At 47.4% G+C, this 21,916-nt stretch overlaps 2 protein-coding genes across 2 annotated transcripts in view; one reads left to right on the top strand and one right to left on the bottom strand.

Moving 5' to 3' along the window:
- Positions 1-2,449, bottom strand: part of FADS2 (fatty acid desaturase 2) — a 37,202-nt gene extending 34,753 nt beyond the window's left edge. Inside the window, exon 1 of the mRNA XM_061406600.1 lies at positions 1,980-2,449. Within this exon, the coding sequence (XP_061262584.1) occupies positions 1,980-2,186 (207 nt within the window). The 5' untranslated portion in view covers positions 2,187-2,449. The remainder of the gene's footprint in view (positions 1-1,979) is intronic.
- The window catches only part of FADS1 (fatty acid desaturase 1), a 107,277-nt gene continuing 86,568 nt past the window's right edge, over positions 1,208-21,916 (top strand). Inside the window, exon 1 of the mRNA XM_061406605.1 lies at positions 1,208-1,830. Coding sequence (XP_061262589.1) covers positions 1,537-1,830 — 294 coding nt within the window. The 5' untranslated portion in view covers positions 1,208-1,536. The remainder of the gene's footprint in view (positions 1,831-21,916) is intronic.

Below are 21,916 nucleotides of genomic sequence, written 5' to 3'. Positions count from 1 at the left end.
GCCTGTCATACAGTGAGCAGTACAAGCTTAGACTTGGTATGTTGCAGTAAATAACACTCCATTGCATTTATCTAATGCTTGCAGTTTATGAAATGCCTTGCCAACCTAGGAAAATATATTTATTTAACACTATGGAATAAATGGGCTTCCCTCTCCCTGGTGGCTCAGACAGTAAAGAATCTGCCTGTGATGCTGGAGACCCAGGTTTGATCCCTGGGTGGCGAAGATTCCCTGGAGAAGGAAATGGCAACCCACTCCAGTATTCTTGCCTGGAGAATTCCATGGACAGAGGAGCCTGGCGGGCTACAGTCCATGGGGTTGCAGAAGAGTTGGACACAACTGAGCAACTAAAGAACAACAATGGAATAAACAGACCAATCCACCAGACCAATCCACGGGCTTTTGACTTTTCTAGGAAACTTTTCAGAAGGCTCAACCATGGGCAGGAACCTTCAGAACTTATTAATGAAGTCATGGCAAGACTCCAACCAAGAGTCAAGTCTTTACTTGGGAACTCCTCTTATGCCACCTCCTCACAGGGTTGTATAAAGGTCCCAATGAAATAATAAACTGATGGTACTTAAAAATCTTATACCCACTTAAGTCACGATCACTTTCACAGCCCCAAGGGCTTAAGCCAAGTTCACAAGCAAGTAAAATGGTATGGGGCCAAAAGCTATCACTGACCCTCTGCTGGTCAAAGCAAGGGGCCAAGTAACAGCTTAGATTATAGCTGTCTGACCTGCCCCATCCTTTGACTCTGCCTGTCCCAAAGAGATAGAAGAGGTAGGGAGATGTAGAACCCCACCCACTGACAGGCCCATAGAGCTTGAACAGCAAAAGCCCAAACAGGTCAGCATGCCAGACCTCCAGGTGGGATGAGCTATGTCAAGTTGATCCCTCCCTAGTCACCTCTCCCAAGTTCTCCGCGCTGTCACACCTCTGCTTCCGGCTCACTGCCACCAAGGGTGGTCCCTTTCTTTCCTCCCTGCCTCTCTGAGTTCAGGAGGAGGTGGGGGTGCTGTGCAGTCACAAAGCTGCAGGTTTGGTGCCTAAAGTTGAGGGTGAGATGGGCAGCCTTGGCTCAGGGAAGATCCTAGGGCGCCCCTACCTCTCCCAGGGCAGGATGAAGGAAGGGCATTCTTGGCAGGATTTGGGAACACAGGACCATTGAGCTGAAGTCCCACAGTAACCTCGGGTGCAGCCGGACCTGTTGCCTAAGCCAGCCTAGTGCTGCTATATCGTCCCGTCCAAAGGCCCCCTCCACCTGGGCTTTGCAAACTCCAGCCCTTTTTCTTTCTACTAGTTTTCCATCAGCACCGCCTCCTCCCTCCCCTTCAAGAACGCCGATCTCTGCGGGAGGTGGGGGCGGGGAGGGGGGGGGGGTCTCGGTAGTCTCTGAAAGCGTGGGAACAGCAGCTACCAGGCGGGGTCTCCGAGGCAGCCTTTGCGGACCGTCTGAGACTGGAATTCCAGCAGGAGCGAGACCTGGCCGAGGACTAGCTTTCCTTCCCCGCCCCCTTGTCTGGCCGGAGAATGGGGGACGCGCGCCGAGTCCTACACCTGGCTCCTCTCCCGCTCCTCTCCGCTGGGCCCAGGGGCGGCCATCTTCCACGCTGGGGGCGCCAAAGTCCCAGGGTCCCGGCGCCCCGCTTTGGGGGTCTCGGGCTCCGGATGAACCCGGAGGAAGGAACGGACGCAAGGGTCCAAGCGCGCGCGATAGATCCTGCACGGATCTCCACCGCTCGGATCTGCCTCCCGGGCTCCAAAATCCGACCCCCACGGCACGCTGACCCAACTGCGCCACGGAACGAGGATTCGGAGCGGGAGGTGAGCGCCGTAGACACTTTTCCTTCCCTCCGGAACGGCCCCCCAAGCTCCATTCGGCGCTGGAGGTCTTGTCTGACGCCCTGGGACCCACGGCTCCTGCCTCCCTCCTGCAGCGGAGAAGGGTGGCGGGAGAGGCCCCAGGCCCTTACCGTAGCATCTTCCCCGGCATAGTGCCCGATGACCCGCTGGCCCCCGGGGTGCCGGCTGGACCATTTAGTGATGTTGTAGACCTTGCGATCGATGACCAGCCACTTGTCGGTGCGCAGGTTGTGCTTCTGAATCTCCTCCCAGCGGAAGGTAGGCATCGGCGCCTCAAGCTCGGTGGCCCCCTCGTCCTGGTTTCCCCCCTTCCCCATGCTGCCTGCTGACCGGGTGGCCCAGTGCACTGCGGTGAGTGCTGTCCGGGCCCTTCTCCTTTCGGCTTTTGTCTTCTCCTCCTCCTCCTCCCACGACGTCCCCTCCCCCAGCCTCCTCGCCTCGGCTTTCCTCTCCGCTTCCAAGTGCTCCCAAGCGGTCCCCTCCCTCCAGCCCTCCCTCCGCCCCCCTCCCCACCCCCTACCCCCAGCTTTCAGTGGACTTTTGCCTCCAGAGAAAACTCCTGGGTAGCTCAGGGCCTCGAAACCTCCTCTGCCCGCCCCTCCGGCTCCCCCCGCCCGGGGCTCCGCATCCTCCCGCGTTCCCCTCCGCCTGGGTTTCCACAGTGATCAGCAGAGCGCCTGCACCAATCCGGGCGCGTCGCCCCTCCTGCCATTGGCCCAGGAGGATCTTTCGAAGGCCAGCGGGCTGGGGCAGCGGTTCCCGGCTCCCCCGCCTGCCCGGCCACGCGGAGTCCAGAGGGGCCGGGAGGCCGGTTACGTGTCCGAACTCCTCCCTCCCCCCACTCCAGCCCGGGGCGCCCGAGGAGATCCCAGGGGAGCCTTGCAGGCAAGAGGGGGCGGCGGTTGGGGTTCCGGACGCTGACGCGCACGCCGGCGACCTTCGCTCCCGGGTGTGCACCTGATGCCCGCACAAAGAGGGCCGCGCGGCTCCGCGCGCTTTGCGGTGGGTACCAGCCCGAGGCCGGGCTGGCGGGCGCGCAGGCGCGGCCAAGCCGCCGGGCTGGCTATTTCCACTGGGACCAGCCTGGTTAGGTGACGCCCTCCCCTAACCCGCTGGAATCGGGACTCCAGTATCTCCACATTGTGCTCGCTGTCCACACTGGCGCCCTCCTGCAGCCTCCCTGGGGGAACGCCAGCCTGCGGCTACTCAGGGCTCCAAAGCCTGTAATCAGTGGATCTTAGAAAAGAATTGTGGAACCTCTGATGTGCTTCCTTGTGTTCGGCGCCGTGGTGGGGAGAGGACGGAGGGGGACGCAGTGGTGGGGAGAGTGGGGACGCGAGGACTTGGTTCTGGCCCTGAACTCAGAAATCTCGCAATTGGGAAGAAATACTATGGAAACAATACAGGACCTCATACGATGAACTGTTCAGTGTTGTTATACAGACTCCGGGAGATAAAGATGCGGATATCAAAAGAATAGACCTATGCAGGCCCCCAGCGCTAATGGACCGAGCTGCTTGGGATTATTGCCCTAGGGAAAGGATTGCCTGGCTTAGAAAGCTGAATTCCTCTACCCTCCCAGGTTTTTGCCTAGTCTAATAATTAAAATGATATAAGATATTATCAGGAAAAAAACAAACATTTAATAGTATGTATACCTCCTGTAGGGCTTCCCTGAAGGCTCAGATGATAAAGAATTTGCCTGCAATGCAGGAGACCCAGTTCTGATCCCTGGGTCTGGGGAGATCCCCAGGAGAAAGAAATGGCAACCCACTGCAGTATTATTGCCTAGAGAATTCCATGGACCGAGGAGTCTGGTGGGCCACAGTCCATGGGGTCACAAAGAGTCAGACAGGACTGAGAAACTAACACTTCCATTTTTCACACCTCCAGTATACATGTGAGATACTCAGAAAATCTCCCTGAAAATGGCAGAGTGGAAGCTCTTCACCCTAAATATCATCTTCAGTTAAAAAAAACAAAAGATGTGGGACTTCTCTGGTGGTCCAGTGGTTAAGAATCCACCTGCCAATGCAGGGAACACTGGTTTGATTCCTGGTTGGGGAAGATCCCACATGCCTCAGAGCGACTAAGCCTGTGTGCCGCAAGTATTGAAACCCTGGTGCCCAGGGCAGGTGCTCTGCAACAAGAAAAGGCACTGCGGTGAAAAGCTGGCACACTAGAAGGAGGGGTGGCCCCCACTTGCCACAACTAGAGAAAGCTCATGAGTAACAACCAAAGAGCCAGTGCAGCCAAAAGTAAATACATATATATTTAAAGCAGAAGATGTAGGATTTCCCTGGTGGTCCAGTGGCTAAGACTCCGCTCTTCCATGAAGGGGGCCAGATTCCATCCCTGGTCTGGATCCCACATGCCAAAGCGAAGAGTTCACATGCCACAGCTAAGTCCCTGCCCAGCCAAATAAATAAATAAAAATAAATATTTAAAACAACAAACAAAAATGCTGGGGGTGGAGACCTATGGAAGGTCACCAGGGAAAGCACAGTAAACAAGGTTAGGTTTTGTGCGGATCTGAGGTTTTATCTTCTGCACTGGACATGAGTTTGAGTCAACTTCGGGAGTTGTTGATGAACAGGGAGGCCTGGTGTGCTGTGGTCCATGGAGCTGCAAAGAGTTAGACACGACTGAGTGACTGAACTTAAGTGAACTCTGCACTGGTAAGTGTTTCTAGAAATAAGGTCATCTTCCTCTTCCTGGTACACTGAGGGAGATACCTTACAGATGGAGATTTCCCCTGTACATGTGAATGCCTCTTACAAAAGGGTAACTTCTACTCAGTTTTCAGAGTTTCTCATGGTCTGCAGTTTCTTAAAAGTAATCAGCCTGAAATAGCCCTATGCCAAAGAGTTAAATTCTGTGGTGGCAAATTTTGTTCCCGTATAGCAGAAAATTCCTTTGAAAATTTTCCAAGATGTCTCACAGCCCAGAAACTAAGTTGATAGATTGGTCCGTACCACGTTGAACCAGTTTCCCAATGGTGAGAATAGGTCAGTTCCGTTAGAGTTACATATCTCATTTCAGGAGGTAAGTGATGGAACTGGGTCCCCAAAGTTAGCTCTATATTGTACAGGAAATCAGGTATTTAATAAGAGGAATTTCTTTTTCTTTTTTAACTTTTAATTTTGTGTTGGGGTATAGACGATTAACAATGTTGTGATAGTTTCAAGTGAGGGACTCAGCCACACACGTATATGTATCCATTCTCCCCAAACTCCTCTCCCATCTAGGCTGCCACGTAACACTGAGTAGAGTCCGTGTGCTATACAGGAGGTCCTTGCTGGTTATCCATTTTAAATCCAGCATCGTGTACAAGCAACCATACGTTCGTTCTCCAAGTTTGTGAGTCTTAAGAGGAACTTCTAAGGAAACAAAGTGAATGATTGGAGCAAGTTGTAACCCAGTGTCTGAGTCCTGAGAGCATCCAGTGAGAGCTGATGTCAGTTCTAGATGTCAGGCTTAAAGCATCTTCAGATGGAGGGCAAGTGGTGGCAATCAGATTCTCCTGATTCGCAGTTTGAATGTCTGATGATATCATCAGGCATACTGGTGGCCCATCAAATTTTTCTGAATGGCCCAGACAACAAACACAAAGAAGATTGTCTAAATATGAGCTATTGTGGCAATTTCTCTGAAGTTTATATCAAGTCATTCAGTCTGTAGGGCTTCGAGGAAAAGAGCAGCTTTTGTTCTTAGTGATTCCAAGTTAGAAGGGTGGGAGAAAATTGGAAAGTTTAGTTTGGAACGTCATAACCAGATATTGAAGGAAACTAGTAGAATTCAAGATCCAGTTCAGTTCACAAGTAAATAACAAAATCTCAAAGACAATGAACAGCACTAGAGTCTGATATCTACAAAGGTGTGCTATTGAAGCAATTTTTCTCTTTAAAATCACCCTGTTCAGTCACTAAGCTGTGTCCGACTCTTTGCAACCCCTTGGACTGTAGCACGCCAGGCTTCCCTGTCCTTCACCATCTCCTGGAGTTTGTTCAAATCCGTATCCATTGAGTTGGTGATGCCATCCAGTCATCTCATCCTCTGTTGCCCCCTCTTCTGTCCTCAATCTTTCCCAACATCAGGGTCTTTTCCAATGAGTCGGCCCCTCGCATCAGGTGGCCAAAGTATTGGAGCTTCAGTATCAGTCTTTCCAATGAATATTCAAGGTTGATTTCCTTTAGGATTGACTGGTTTGATCTCTTTGCTGTCCAAGGGACTCTCAAGAGTCTTCTCTAGCACCACAGTTCAAAAGCATCAATTCTTTGGCACTCAGCCTTCTTTATGGTCCAACTCTTACATCCATACAAGACTACTGGAAAAACCATAGTTATACGGACCTTTGTCGGCAAAGTAATGTCTCTCCTTTTTAAGATGATGTCTAGGTTTGACATTGCTTTTCTTCCAAGGAGCAATTGTCTTTTAATTTCATGGCTGCAGTCACCATCCACAGTGATTTTGCAGCCCCCCAAAATAAAAGCTGTCACTGTTACTGCTTTTTCCTCATTTATCTTGCATGAAGTGATGGGACTGGATGCCATGATCTTAGTTTTTGGAATGTTGCGTTTTAAGCCATCTTAAAATCACCTTAATTTCTACCAAAGATAGACAAATTAAGACCAATTTGTTTGCAAAGGAAGTATAGCCTCATCAGACTTGGCCAGATCATCTACATAAGTGCAGCAAGAATAGTGATTGATCATGTAGGCTGTCTAAAATCTGGTTTGAGGGAACTTTACATAAGGAATCTTCAGAGTGAAATTTTCACAGCTTCTTGAGGTCAAGAAGCCAAGTCAAGGACCAGCCATTGTGAAAATTAATAAACAGAAACCTCATTTAAGATGGAGTTGGGAGGTCAGAAGAGGGAGCTCTCATGCCCCACCATTCAATGTCAATTGCAAACCCGATACAAAGTACTTTGTATAGTCCATGGGGTTGCCAGTCAGACAGGACTGAGCCACTTGCACTTTGCATCTCCAGCAGAAGAAGGTTACTACTTAAGGCCCAGCAGGAGGAAGGAAGAACTTCTCCTTGCCCTGCAACAGCCCAGGCAACGAGAGACTGTCACAACTCGGCCAATGAAAAGCCACTACATTTCAAACTTCCTGTTTCTTCCAATGGACTCCTTGCTTATACCAGCCCTCCCACCTTCCCTTTCTCTTCTATCAAAGAATGATTTTGAAACTGCTAGGTGGCATTCAGCAAGAGGCAAAGTGATAGCTAAGAAGTGATTTATCAGATTAGGACACTTGTGGTGCTTACAAGTGGGTAGGAGAGAGGATGCTGTGCCCTGAGAACTTAGTGGGCTACAGTTTTATAATCAAAGGAAAAGTGTGTGTGTGGGGGGGCGGCGGGAAGACCACTTTATTCTTCATTCTTGAGTAGACGTCACGATTCCATCATGAGTTCCTCCTCCAGGTTGGACAGTGGAGTTTTCATATCCCTACATGGTCAAGCTGGGACTGTCATGGCACTATGGAAAAATAATTTCAGGTCTCAGTACAATGAGGAACTTTCACTTTGAAGTGTCACCTTTCCAGAAATTATTGTTTCTTTGGTGTGCGGAGAGCATGTCGTAGAGGTCATTAACTTACTGAGCTCACTGGGTAGAATGTGGGTCTCATGCCACCATTGTTTTATTGTTTTGAGGCATGTCTCATGCCTCTGTTTCATGGTTTTATGATTAAGCAAACCTGTTTTCTTGAGTGATCATTAACTTACTGAGGTCTCCCAAAGCCCCCTAAAGTTCCCTCTATAATTGCCTAATGGGATTTCTGAGCTAACTATTTGATTATCCTACTCTGTCCCTATCAGTTCTCCCCTTTCTTCAGATTTGCTTGTGATTTGCCATAGGTTGTATGTACCAAATTGCAGTTCTTTGTTGTTCCCGTATACACCTATTTTGCTGGTAAAATAACTGACTGTTTTGTTTTAGGTCAACACCATCAGACTCTCCTGCAAATCCTATAGATTTGAGTGAGTCCTCTATTTTTAAGGTTCCCCCAAATATCATGAGATTCCTGCCCCTGCCGGGAAGTGGCTGATGAAGGCCGTATTCATCTTGCTGGTAAGCTTGCTGGTAATCTTGTAAGCAAGGTGCCAGGCCAGCTTTGTGAAGGGGCTTTATTGGCTCCATAAAGTCAACCTGAGTTCTTTGTCAAATCTGAGTCTCTGCACATCTCTCAAACATGGCATTCCATCCTTATTACTAGGATAAGCACATTGGTAATATAACCAATGTTTCTCGTTGTGTCCTATTACAAGGAGAACAGATTCTTAGAAACTAAGAGTTTCTGAATTCTGGAGGAATCTGGTAGAGAGAAGACATAAATGTTTCACCTTTGTTCACAAGATATATTTTACTAAATTACTGTGAGTCATAGATAGCTTAAGAGAGAGAAGTTTCCTTAAGTGTGGAGAGCGTGACTGTGTGCGTGCATGCTCGTTCGTGCCCACATTTTTGCAAAACCCCAGGCAGGCAGATTCTTTACCACTGCAGCATCTGGGAGGACGAAGTGTGAGAAGACAAAACCTTAAAGAGCCTCAAAGCAATAAAGCAAAGTCACAAAAAGTATAATCATTCTTATCTGCTTATTCAAGTCCATATTATTAATTCTTGATCTTTTGTTAGCAATTTTATGAATCCAGTTTTTCCTTAGGGTTCTGTTCATTCTTACCCAGTTCAGTTTTATGGTCTTAAGGTTATCAGAAATGTGTATTTGTCAGAATTCCTTTTCTTGAATCTCCTTGATTCTGCGTACATTGGAGTGTTTTCCTTTTCCTCTGGCTCCATTTAACCTAGGAAAAATTCCTGCTGGATCTGAATATCAGCTATCATGAGTTCAGCCAGACTGGTGGCCTCTCACCTGATTTTCTTTCTGTCTGTTATCAAACTGTTAATCTCAGGAGGTAATCCACAAAAACTTTTGAGAATCCTTCGTGCATTTAAGGCATTCTTTAACTATGGCCCTTAGCTTGGCCTTTGACCGAGAAGTGACAGGTATCTAAGAAAGACTGTCTGCAATCTCAAGCGGTTTTATTTTCAAAATTAATTGTCTAATAGTCTCTTCAGAGTGGAAAGGGAATTCAGGCAAAGGATTACTAGGATAAGCACTCAAAGGAGGACAGAGAAGAGCAGTAGGAATTAAGTTAATCTCATGGTTGGTTTTGTTTTTTTTTTCTTCTGTAAATTATCTTTTAGTTTAAATTTCTTACGTTTGTTTGTTTTTTTAATTTATTTAGTTATTTTAGTTTTGGTTGTTCTGGGTCTTCATTGCTGCACTTGGGTTTTCTCTAGCTGTGGCGAGCAGGGGCTACCCTTCATTGTAGTCTGCGAGCTTCTCACTGCGGCGGCTTCTCTTGTTGCAGAGCATGGGCTTCAGCAGCTGCAGCATGCAGGCTCAGTCTCTCTGCAGCACGTGGAATCGTCCTGGACCTGGGATCAAACCCATGTCCCCTGCATTGGCAGGCAGATTCCAATCCACTGTACCACCGGGGAAGTCCTAATCTTTTGTTGTGATACCTCTTGTATCTTTATTTTTTATTAGCCTTTTACAACAAATCTTTCAAGAGGCAATTTTGGAAACTTTGGGAGGCTTCCACATAAAATTCCAATTAAAATAGGTATCCCTCTAACTGTTTGATTTCAGAAGCCCTTGCTTGTAAGTATACTTCCTAAATGGTCTTATCTAATCAGAATATTCCCCACTTTGGTCATGGTAGTTCTAGGCTATAATTTCTCTGAGGGCTGGCAGCAACTGGGTCGGAACCTAGCCACAAATGAAATGGAACCCACATATTCTGTCTAGCTGGGTGTGCTAAGTCACTTCAGTCATGTCAGACTTTGTGACCCCATGGACTGTAGCCCGCCATGCTCCTCTGTCCATGGGGATTTTCCAGGCAAGAATATGGGAGTGGGTTACCATGCCCTCCTCCAGGGGATCATCCTAGGGATAGAACCCACACCTCTTACGTCTCCTGCATTGGCAGGCGGGTTCTTTACCACTAGCGCCACCTGGGAAGCCCTAATCGGCTTTACCTCAATACAAAAAAAAAAAAGTTAAAAAAAAAAAGAGAAATGATTAAATATACAAACTAAAAAAAAAAAAAAAATGGGCTGTGGCTCAATTCTTGGAAATCCCCAACCCTTCCCCCACATAGTTGGAATAATCCTCCCATCCTTTAGCTTATGAAATTACCCATCCTTATAAAAAGTGACAAAGCTGTGCCCTGATGCCTCTCTCGCCTTCTGAGATGGCCCTCACTCTGTCTACAGAATGTGTATCTCCCTCAACGAACCTTCTTTCGCTTTACCATGACTCGCTCTTGAGTTCTTTCTTGTGCAAAGCCAAGAACCCACACTTGGCAGCCATCCCAGGGACTTGCCTGAGACATGACCATCTTCTCGAGCCTTCCTTTCTTTCCTGCAAGAGGCGTCCCCAAGAGAGTGAAAAACATGCAGCCACCACACGATCCAGAAAGTTCACTCTCAAAGACAGCCTAAGAAGTAAAACCCTTTGTTGCTACAGGCGGTAAGAATGATGTTGTGAAAATGTATCTCCAGTTTCCCAATAGCGAGCCGCGTGCCTTCGGTTATGGAACTGTTAATCTTTGACACCCGGCAGGTGCTCCCGGCATGGATTTTTTTTTTTTTTAGCACTAACAAAGCAACAGAAGTTGACAAGACAAAAGCCTCTTATGGACAAGGACACCTTAGGACAAAGTCGCATAAGAGCTGGCAAGGTTGAACAGAGAGATTGCGGAGAGCCCAGTTGCAAGGCCAGGTCATTACCTGAGCATCTGACTAACTGACTGATTAGATCCATAGCTCATATGGTGTCCATGAGATGCACACTGGTACATGCACCTCCCTGCTGGCACGAGACTTGACAGAACATTCTCACTGGGCATAAAGTCAAGCGCTCAGGACATGGATGACAGAGACAAAAGAAAATAATAACCCTCCCTGGAAAGAAGGGGGTCAATAGAAAACTCATAACATTCTTAGCAAAATCCGGGAGCGCCAAGGAACTAATTCCACAGATATTTTCTCCTGCTAATCTAAATTTACACAAAGAAAAAGACTCTCACCTCTCTTATTTCCATCAGATCCTTCAGGCAGAGATCCAGGAGACTGATGTGATAAGAATTCTTAATTTCTGCCAGCTTTTGCCTGAGGCCCCAGGTTCTCTCAGCTGCAACAGTCAATTACACAGATTAAACTACGGGGGAGGCATTTTTTTCTTTTACCCTTCTAGGGTCTTTGACTAGTCTAATAATTTAACTGATGTAGGACAGATTACCCTGGTGGGTCAGATAGTAAAGAATCTGCCTGCCAATTGAACCCAGGAGACCTGGGTTCAATCCCTGGGTCAGGAAGATTCCCTGGAGAAGGAAATGGCAACCCACTCCGGTATACTTGGTTGGAGAATTTGATGGACAGAGGAACCTGGCAGGCTACAGTTCATTGGGTCGCAAACAGCTGGACACGACTGAGTGACGAACACACACACAAGACAGATTAACGGGCTTCCCAGGTGGTGCTAGTGGTAAAGAACTCACCTGCCAATGCAGGAGACATAAAAGAAGTGGATTTGATTCCTGGGTTGGGAAGATCCCCTAGAGGAGGGCATGGCAACCCATTCCAGTGTTCTTGCCTGGAGAATCCATGGACAGAGGAGCCAGGCAGGCTACAGTTCATAGGGTTGCAAAGAGTCACACACGACTGGAGCGACTTAGCATGCAAGCACGCAAGACAGATTAACAGGAGAAAAGCAAACAAAAAAATCTTAAGAACATGTATACCTCCTGTGTGGGGCTCCCTGGCCGCTCACTGGTAAAGAATCAGCCTGTCAATGCAGGAGATGTGGATTCAGTTCCTGGGTTGGGAAGATCCCCTGGAGAAGGAAATGGTGACTTACACCAGTATTTTTGTCTGGGAAATCCCATGGACAGGGGAACCTGGCAGGCTACAGTCCCCGGGGTCACAAAGAGTCGGACATGACTTAGTAACTAAAAAACAGCAACACCTCTTGTATACGTGGAAGATCCCCAGGAAGAATAAGTAACTCCCCAAAATGGCAGAAACCCTCACCTTAAACACCATCTTCAGCTGAGGACAAAAGGAGTTGGGGGGAAAAGAATTTAAAAAAGATAATTCCCAGGTGATCCAGTGGTTAAGACTTTGTGCTTCCACTGCAAGGTGAATGTTCGATCCCTGGCCTGGGAACTAAGATCCTTCTTGCCCTGGGTGGCAGCTAAAAAATAATAAATAAATAATAGAGGTGGTGGTGGTGGAGAATCAGTTTGGGATGTCACCAGGAAAAGCACAGTGAACAAAGGTTAGATTTTTCAGCAGATTGAATTCTCAGTCTTCTGCACTGATAAGACTTTCTAGAGGTAAGGTCATTGTCCTCTTCCCAGAACACAGAGGGAGATACCCTTATAAATGGAGATTTCCCTTATACACATGAATGTCTCTTATCAAAGGGTAACTTCTACTCAGTTTTCAGAGCTTCTCCCATGTCTGCAATTTCTTAAAATAATCAGCCAAAGAGACATATTTTGGGGTGGCAACTTTTGCTCCCCCATAGTAGTAAGAATGGGGAAGAAGGGAAGACAGCTTAGGGACTGAGTTAGGAGTGAACAAGTGGTCCTCATATTTCAATGGGGTGATTTCCAAGTCCTGAGTTGTGGTACCCTCAGATGGTAAAGAATCTGCCTGCCAATGCAGGAGACCTGGGTTCAATCCCTGCATCAGGAGTGTTCTTGATCCCAAATCATCCCAAATACCTCCACTCCATCCCAAATACCCACTCCAGTATTCTTGCCTGGAGAATTCGATGGACAGAGGAACCTGGCAGGCTACAGTCCATGGGGTCGCAAAGAGTCAGACATGACTGACTGACTAACACACACACACACTCATTAGCATCTCATCCCAACCCTGTAAGGTGGTCAGGATCCACACTGTTATAGCTACTTAAACATGGAGGGACTGCAGTTTAAGAAAGATGAAACAGCCAAATATGCACGGTTACAAGTGGCATGGACATCACACTGCCTCTCTCCTAATGGACTGTGGGAAGAACCATTGTAGAAACTGCTGGGTGCAGCTTGATGCAGTGAGAGGCTACGAAGATGACTCTGGACAACAGGTGGGAGGGCGGGGCAACGGGGCAGCCACAATGGGTCCTTTGCATGCCATCCCTGCAGTGGTCAGCCGCCTCTAGCAATGTCATGTCATGCTGGTCTCAGTTCCAGATGGTGAGAATGAGACTTCTCTGGCATTGGAGACTGGGCATAGACATTCACACCTAAAGCCTTGGTCACAAGGTAAGAGAGAATGAGGCAAACACTTGGGAAGAGTACACTGACTTTTATGCCTGTTAAAGGTTTGCTGGGACTTCCTTGGTGGTCCAGTGGTTAAGAATCCACCTGCCAATGCAGGGGATGCAGATTCAATCCCTGGTTGGGAAGATCCCACATGCCACGGAGCAACTAAACCCAAGCACCCTAGAGTCCATATACAGCAATGAAAGATCCCAAGTGCTGCAAATTAGTCAAACAAACAGATTAATTTTAAAATATATTTTTTTTAAAGTTTACTGTAACAGTAACCAATATTGTTGATTTTTGAAACAGGGATTAACACAATACATGGAGAAGATGAATGAAAAATGTAAAAAAGGTCCTGGAGCTCAGAGGAAGGAGTGCTAAATGAAAGGAAGACCCAGGGTGATCTCATGGGGGAGCTTCACAGGCTGAGAAAGGGGCATATGAGAAGGTACTGAAGCCCTAAAAGGCAGCCAGCATGTTTGCGGTGAGCAAGAAGGATGGATTGGCCACGGGGTGGGGCTCCCAGCAGATCCTTGGGAACCACTTACCCAGAGTAGACCCTGAAAATCATCTGATGAAGACACAAATGAATGAGTGAATATAAGAAGAGTAAGGAATGGCTCCAGGAGGGTTCTGGTAAGAACTGCTCTGCTGTTGCTGCTGCTGCTAAATCGCTTCAGTCATGTCTGACTCTGTGTGACCCCATAGACGGCAGCCACCAGGCTACCCCATCCCTGGGATTCTCCAGGCAAGAACACTGGAGTGGGTTGCCATCTCCTTCTCCAATGCATGAAAGTGAAAAGCGAAAGGGAAGTCACTCAGTCGTGTCTGACTTTTCACGATCCCATGGACTGCAGCCTACCAGGCTCCTCCATCCATGGGATTTTCCAGGCAAGAGTATTGGAGTGGGGTGCCATCGCCTTTTCCGAGAACTGCTCTGGGTAGGATTCAAACTGGGAAAAGCCTGGCATGCTGCTGGAAGGATGGCAAGACTGTATCATGGAGGAAGCAGGCAAACTCCTAAAGCAGGAGTGTGCTAGGAGGACCAGATCTATGATGTAGAAAGAGACTTTGGGGGACAAGTTGGAGCTGGGGTGGAATATAGGTGAGACATCCTACAAGAAGTAAGATCCGTTCAGAGGCACTGCAGCATCCCAGCAGAGAGAAGGGGAGGGAGTTTGCACTAAGGGAGAACTCTATTTTATTTTATTATTTTTGCCCCATCACGCAGCGTGTGGGATCTTAGTTCTGTGACCAGGGACTGAACTCAGGGCCATGACAATGAAAGTGAAACACAGGGAACGGGGCAGACACAACCTTTAAAAGAATGACATAGCCTTTGGTGTTTAGTCACTCAGTAGTGTCTGACTCTTTGCAACCCCATGAGCTGTAGCCCACCAGGCTCCTCTGTCCATGGGATTTTCCAAGCAAAAACACTAGAGTGGGTTACCATATCCTTCTGTGGGGGATTTTGCTGACCCAGAGACTGAACTCATGTCTCCTGCATTGGCAAGTGGATTCTTTATCACTGAGGCAAGGTAACGTAGCCATATGACATGACAGAAACTGGTTAGAACCAACCAGGTTCAAGATAGCAGAGGAGTTGACTTCCAGTAGACCTGAGCCTCATTAAACTCTCATTGTAATATATTAGCATATGCTGAATGACATGCCCACCAGTGTCATGGTGTTCTGTGGCCAACCATAAGAGGTCAGAAAGGGAGAGGTGGCCCAATTCCTGGAAATCTCCATCCCATACTCAAAACAGTTGGAAATAGCTGTTCCCTTCTGGAGGGGATCTTCCCAACCCAGGGATAGAACTTAGGTCTCCTGCATTGCAGGCAGATTCTTTACCAGCTGAGCTACCAGCGAAGCTTCCCAGTCATTAGGTTATGAAATTACCCACCCCTATAAAAATTGACAACCCATACACCTTCTGAGATGACCCTCACTCTGTCTGTGGTGTGTGTTTCTCTCTATGCTCTCTGAATAAATCCACATCTTACCTATCACTTTTTCACTGAATTCTTTCTGTGATGAGACATCAAGAGTCTGAGCTTCACTAAGTCCTGAAATGAAGTGTGATCGCAATTAAAAGACTGTGGGTTGAAGTCCCAACCGGAGTTGCACAGTTTCAAAAGCGCTGAGTCCTAACCTTGGGGCCACTAGGGAACTCCCCTAAGGGGGAATTTTAGAAGGCTGAAGTCTGCGGCATCATTTCCTTGCCCTACCTACCTCCTCCTGCTCTATTATTCATTACTCTCACTACTTGGATGGACTGGTGAGACCGTCCCCTTAGAGAAAATCCCCAGTTTTCCAACTGACTACAGGGTCCTTGAGGAATTAGGGTGATTTCGGAGAGGGATGAGCTTGCCATGGCTCCTGCCCCACAGAACCCTACCCTGGCACGCAGCAGTACCAAGGACCACAGCTCCTGGGGACCTTGTGAGGAACTCTTTGTGACCTTTGCACTTTATCAGGGACGAACAGACCAGCATGGGTGGCTTGGAGCTGAGGTCGTCTCAGCCAGCCAAGTGGGTCAAAGGGTGGGCAGAGTGGGGTGGTTACCCAGGAAGACAGAGCCTGGAAGGATGGAGCCCATGACACCAGTCCCCACAGAACTGGTGAGTGAGGTTTTCCATCTTGTCCTCACCAGGAGTCTCTGAAGTCTGCAGCAGACTGGCGGAGTCCAGGTAGCAATCAGATCAGATCAGATCAGTCGCTCAGTCGTGTCCCACTCTTTGCAACCCCATGAATCGCAGCACGCCAGGCCTCCTTGTCCATTACCAACTCCCGGAGTTCACTCAGACTCCCGTCCATCGAGTCGGTGATGCCATCCAGCCATCTCATCCTCTGTCATCCCCTTCTCCTCCTGCCCTCAATCCCTCCCAGCATCAGAGTCTTCTCCAATGAGTCAACTCTTCGCATGAGGTGGCCAAAGTACTGGAGCTTCAGCTTTAGCATCATTCCTTCCAAAGAAATCCCAGGGCTGATCTCCTTCAGAATGGACTGGTTGGATCTCCTTGCAGTCCAAGGGACTCTCAAGAGTCTTCTCCAACACCACAGTTCAAAAGCATCAATTCTTCGGTGCTCGGTCTTCTTCACAGTCCAACTCTCACATCCATACATGACCACAGAGAAAACCATAGCCTTGACTAGACAGACCTTTGTTGGCAAAGTAATGTCTCTGCTTTTCAATATGCTGTCTAGGTTGGTCATAACTTTCCTTCCAAGGAGTAAGCGTCTTTTAATTTCATGGCTGCAGTCACCATCTGTAGTGATTTTGGAGCCCAGAAAAATAAAGTCTGACACTGTTTCCACTGTTTCCCCATTTATTTCCCATGAAGTGGTGGGACCAAATGCCATGATCTTCGTTTTCTGAATGTTGAGCTTTAAGCCAACTTTTTCACTCTCCACTTTCACTTTCATCAAGAGGCCTTTGAGTTCCTCTTCACTTTCTGCCATAAGGGTGGTGTCATCTGCATATATGAGGTGATTGATATTTCTCCCGGCAATCTTGATTCCAGCTTGTGTTTCTTCCCGTCTAGCGTTTCTCATGATGTACTCTGCATATAAGTTAAATAAACAGGGTGACAATATACAGCCTTGACGTACTCCTTTTCCTATTTGGAACCAGTCTGTTGTTCCATGTCCAGTTTCAACTGTTGCTTCCTGACCTGCATACAGATTTCTCAAGAGGCAGGTCAGGTGGTCTGGTATTCCCATCTCTTTCAGAATTTTCCACAGTTTATTGTGATCCACACAGTCAAAGGCTTTGGCATGGTCAATAAAGCAGAAATAGATGTTTTCTTGGAACTCTTGCTTTTTTGATGATCCAGCAGATGTTGGCAATTTGATCTCTGGTTCCTCTGCCTTTTCTAAAACCAGCTTGAACATCAGGAAGTTCACGGTTCACATATTGCTGAAGCCTGGCTTGGAGAATTTTGAGCATTACTTGACTAGCGTGTGAGATGAGTGCAATTGTGCAGTAGTTTGAGCATTCTTTGGCATTGCCTTTCTTTGGGATTGGAATGAAAACTGACCTTTTCTAGTCCTGTGGCCACTGCTGAGTTTTCCAAATTTGCTGGCATATTGAGTGCAGCACTTTCACAGCATCATCTTTCAGGATTTGGAATAGTTCAACTGGAATTCCATCACCTCCACTAGCTTTGTTCGTAGTGATGCTCTCTAAGACCCACTTGACTTCATGTTCCAGGATGTCTGGCTCTAGGTCAGTGATCATACCATTGTGATTATCTGGGTCGTGAAGATCTTTTTTGTACAGTTCTTCTGTGTATTCTTGCCATCTCTTCTTAATATCTTCTGCTTCTGTTAGCAAAGAGACTGGTTAATCAGAGGGAGGGTGAAAGTCAAAGACAGCCAAAGAGGTCAGGCCTGGGGCAGTGACAGGGAATGTGATGTGACATGGAGCACCTCACAGGCAGAGGACCAGCTGGCCCAAGCCAAAAGCTCTTTCTGGCCACTTTTGTCTCTTCCCTCCTTTGGTTAATAAATATGGCCAAGTCACCTCACTCTTTAAAAAGTCTTCACAGTCATCTTTTTTTCAAGCCACCACTGCTCCTTCACAGGCCATTAATTGTTGAATTTGGTGAACCACAGACCCTTTCTGGGTCTACTTTCTGTCTCCTATTCATTTCTCAGATTGCTATAATCTTCTCCAATTCTGAGAGTGGTGGTAACCATCCCTCCTATCTGTCTAGCATGTTCAGTTCAGTTCAGTCGCTCAGTCATGTCCAACTCTTTGCGACCCCATGGATGGCAGCATGCCAGGCTTCCCTGTCCAGCACCAACTCCTGAAGCTTACTCAAACTCATGTCCATCAAGTCGGTGATGCCATCCGACCACCTCGTCCTCTGTCCTCCCCTTCTCCTCCTGCCTTCAATCTTGCCCAGCATCAGGGTCTTTTCAAATGAGTCAGTTCTTCACATCAGGTGGCCAAAGTATTGTGCTTCAACTTCAGCATCAGTCCTTCCAATGAATATTCAGGACTGATCTCCTTTAGGATGGACTGGTTGGATCTTCTTGCAGTCCAAGGGACTCTCAAGAGTCTTCTCCAACACCACAGTTCAAAAGCATCAATGACCTCTATCAGGTTAGGGCATGCAAAGGGCTCTCAAGTGCACAAAAGCCCTTAGTCCAGTGCCTTCCTCCTCCTCCTCCTCACTCCTAAGGTAGCTACTGTGACTCCATCTTTGCAGAAGAGGACTCCAATGCTCAGGAAGATGACAGACCTTCAACCAGCAGATACTAAACAGAATCTGCCCCCACCAAGGCTTCTGGAATCTGATCTGAAAAGTCACCAGCGAGTGCGGTCACCCCTTCTCGGCCTTCTGAGAGGCATCTGGCAGGCTGACATCCCCTCCCTCCCGCCAGGCCATGTCCCTTGGCTCTTGGACAAGACGCGGTCCTGATTCTACTACTGAGCCACCCCTTCTTTTATCTCTTCTGTTTATTTCTCTTGCTCTTCCTCCCCACTAAATGTTATTGGCCCTTGACTCAGTATTTTCAAGCACCACATCTAGGGTGACTCCACCTCTCAAATCTATGTCCATGTAACTCCTGAGGCATGCAAAACTAACCATCCCACTACCCCAGGTAACCTCCCTGAGTCCAGAGACAGGCCTGCCCAGGTGTGTTTCCTGGGCGTACTCAGGTCTAACCTTCACTGTTTCTGGTATAGAGCTGAATTTGTCCTCTTCCGTTCCCACAGCCCTTCCTTTGAACACATCCATTTCTATTAATGGTACCACTCCTCTTCCTGTCATTCCATCAGAATTCTAGAGTGACTTTCACTTCTCTTGCTTCCCACTCTTGCAAAAAAGTTGTTATTGGGGATCTCCCTGGTGGTTCGGTAGTTAAGACTCCACTCCCTGGTGCCAATGCAAGGGGTTCAGGTTGGATCCCTAGTCAAGGAACTAAGATCCCACATACCCTAAGGCACAGCAAAAAGACTAAAAACAAAAAGGTTGTGTTCGACAGATTCTACCTCCATCACTGTTTCCCATCAGCCCCTCTTGTTCTGATGCCGCTGCTGCTGCTCTCATTGAAGGTCCTCCAAAACCCCCAGCTACTGATGTACTGCTGCAGTGCCCTTTGGCTCAGCCTGGCTCTTACTGGGACTTATGCCCAAACACTTTCCATGGTTTCACAATGCCCTACCCAGTGAATCAGCCAGGGATGAGGCAAGGAAGGAAAGGACATAAATGGCAGTAATGTTTCCTGAAGATGTTGTTCTTGCCCAGACCTCCAGCTCAAAAGGCTAAAAAAATACAGGATGTCATCAGTGATGAGGGGAAATGACCTATCTCTGTGCCAAATCATAGTAGAAACATCCTCTGTCATTCTGATCATGAGGCCAACTAATGACTAAGGAGGTGGGTGTCTTACTGCAAAAAAGCTGCTTCTTGTTAGCCTGCAGATTGAAAGAGGATGAACAAAAAATAATAAAGTTTCGGCTAGGGGGAAGCACTGAGTCCTGGAATAAGAACCAAAATAGGAGGAGCCTCCTGGAGACCTAAAGAGGAGATCGAACACAATATATATATATATAAAAACAAGGGTGACTCTACCTGGTGGGGAACCAGGGTAAGAACGAAGGGGTGATGCTCAGTCTAGAATACCTGGGAATCTAGTATCCTTACTGCTCATTCTAACATCAGATATAAACATGCATTTTTACAGAGCATCGGAGTTAGGGAAGGACAGTGACATGAGCCATGGATCAGACCCCAGAGAATACCCATATTACAAAGCCCAGATTCTAGCGCAAGCTCAGGCCCCTGTTGGCTGTGTGACCCTCCTTGACCAGGTCACTTTATCCCTCTGAGCCTGTCTCTTCATCTGTTAAATGTAGGTAATACCTGCCTCACAGGATCATGAAGATATAATCAGACAAATACAATAAAAACTAAAAACACTTGACCATCTATGAAGTAATATACACGATATAAGGGACTTATGATTCTTGTTCTTTCTACTGTTTCGTCTCAGTGGTGCTGGAGCTTGCCTGCTTTTGCCACTGTTTGTTTCTTTGACTGTCAGGACCAATAAGGAACATTTCTTGAACATTTCCTATGCACAAAGCTCTGCTAAATTATTTAAACCCAGGATTTGTTTTACTCTTCATAGCAGTCCTACAAGGACGACTAAGGACACTAAGGCTCAGAGAGGTTAAGTAGCTTGCCGAAGATTCCATAAGCAGGGATGGAAAATATATCTGATTCTGTAGCCCATGCCCTTCCCATCATGCACTCCTTGGTGAGTGTCTAAACGCTAAAGGGTAAAACCTAAAACCATTCAGTCATTCATTCATGCAACAGCTGTTGATCGAGTGCCCACTCACACCAGGCTCAACAGAAACAAGGTGGCCAAAGTCAGTGGATAGAGCAGTCCTCGCGGGAGGAAGAGCTGCTCTGGGAACCTTGGGCCTGTGGCCAAGTTTGCTAACTTCAAGTACATTTGGTCATTTCTTTATTTTCCAGGAAAGAACCGTTTTTTCCCCAATATTTATTTGGATGTGCGAGATCTTAGTTATGGCACATGAGATTTTTAGTTTTGGCAAGTGAACTCTTTTTTGCAGCATGTAGGATCCAGTTCCCTGACCAGGGATCCCACCTGGGTCCTCTGGATCAGGAGAGTAGAGTCTTCCAGGGAAGCTCCTACATTTGGTCATTTCAGAATGTCACAGTTTTTAGAGCTGGGAGAGCCGCATTAGATCACCAAGACGGCTAAGGCCCAGCAAGCCTGAAGGCCTTGAACCAAGGCTGTGTGGCAAACTAGTGGAAAATAGGAAGACTGGAAGCTCAGGTTTTCTGAAAGATCAAAGCTCTTTCATCAGCGATCTAGTTATGGACAGCAAACAAGACAGATTCACATGGCAAGACTTCATCCAACACAACAAAACATGTATGTGTGTTTGAGCAGGAGGCTGATGGGGTCTCAGAGCTCCAAAGGGTCTCAGAGCCTGTATCCTGAAGGTTCCTCCTGCCTCGCCCTTGGTCACATCTCTGTCCTGTCTTCTCACCTTGTAGAGACCCAGGGTTCATAGGCTCCAATCTGCTGGGACTTACAGGCCCTGGCAAGCTAGTCTCCAGCTACCATCCCCACTCATAGTCTTTGGTTTGCCAGACAGCTGACTCACATACTTGTGCCCGAACATGGGGTGACCTTTGGAGGGAACATCCTGACAACTGAACATGCCCTTACTGTCCCCATTTTACAGTTGGGGGAATCAGAACTCAATGAAGTTAAGTAATTCACATAAGTGGGATTTGACCTTTAGGTCTAATTATAAAGTACAAGCTCTTTCCAAACTAACAATTGATTAACCCTTTGGATGCTCTGTTAAAAGAGAGGAAAAGGAAAAGATAGATACCATTAGATATCACTTATATGTAGAATCTAAAATATGACACAAATAAACTTATCTACAAAACAGGAACAGACTCATAGACAGAGAACAGACTTGCGGTTACCAAGGGGGCACAGGGTGTGGGGGAGGGTTGGGTTGGGAGTTTGGGATCAGCAGACACAAACTATTGTATATCGAATGGATAAACAACCAGGTTCTACTGTGTACCACAGGGAACTCTGCTCAATGCCGTGTGGCAGCCTGGATGGGAGGGGAGTTTGGGGGAGGATACATGTGTATGTATGGATGGATCACTTTGCTGTGCGC

Source organism: Bos javanicus, chromosome 29 (assembly GCF_032452875.1).
Source record: "Bos javanicus breed banteng chromosome 29, ARS-OSU_banteng_1.0, whole genome shotgun sequence".
NCBI classification, from domain to species: Eukaryota; Metazoa; Chordata; class Mammalia; order Artiodactyla; family Bovidae; genus Bos; species Bos javanicus.
The sequence above is the reverse complement of the archived record's forward strand: the minus strand, read 5'-3'. Positions and strand labels throughout refer to the sequence as shown.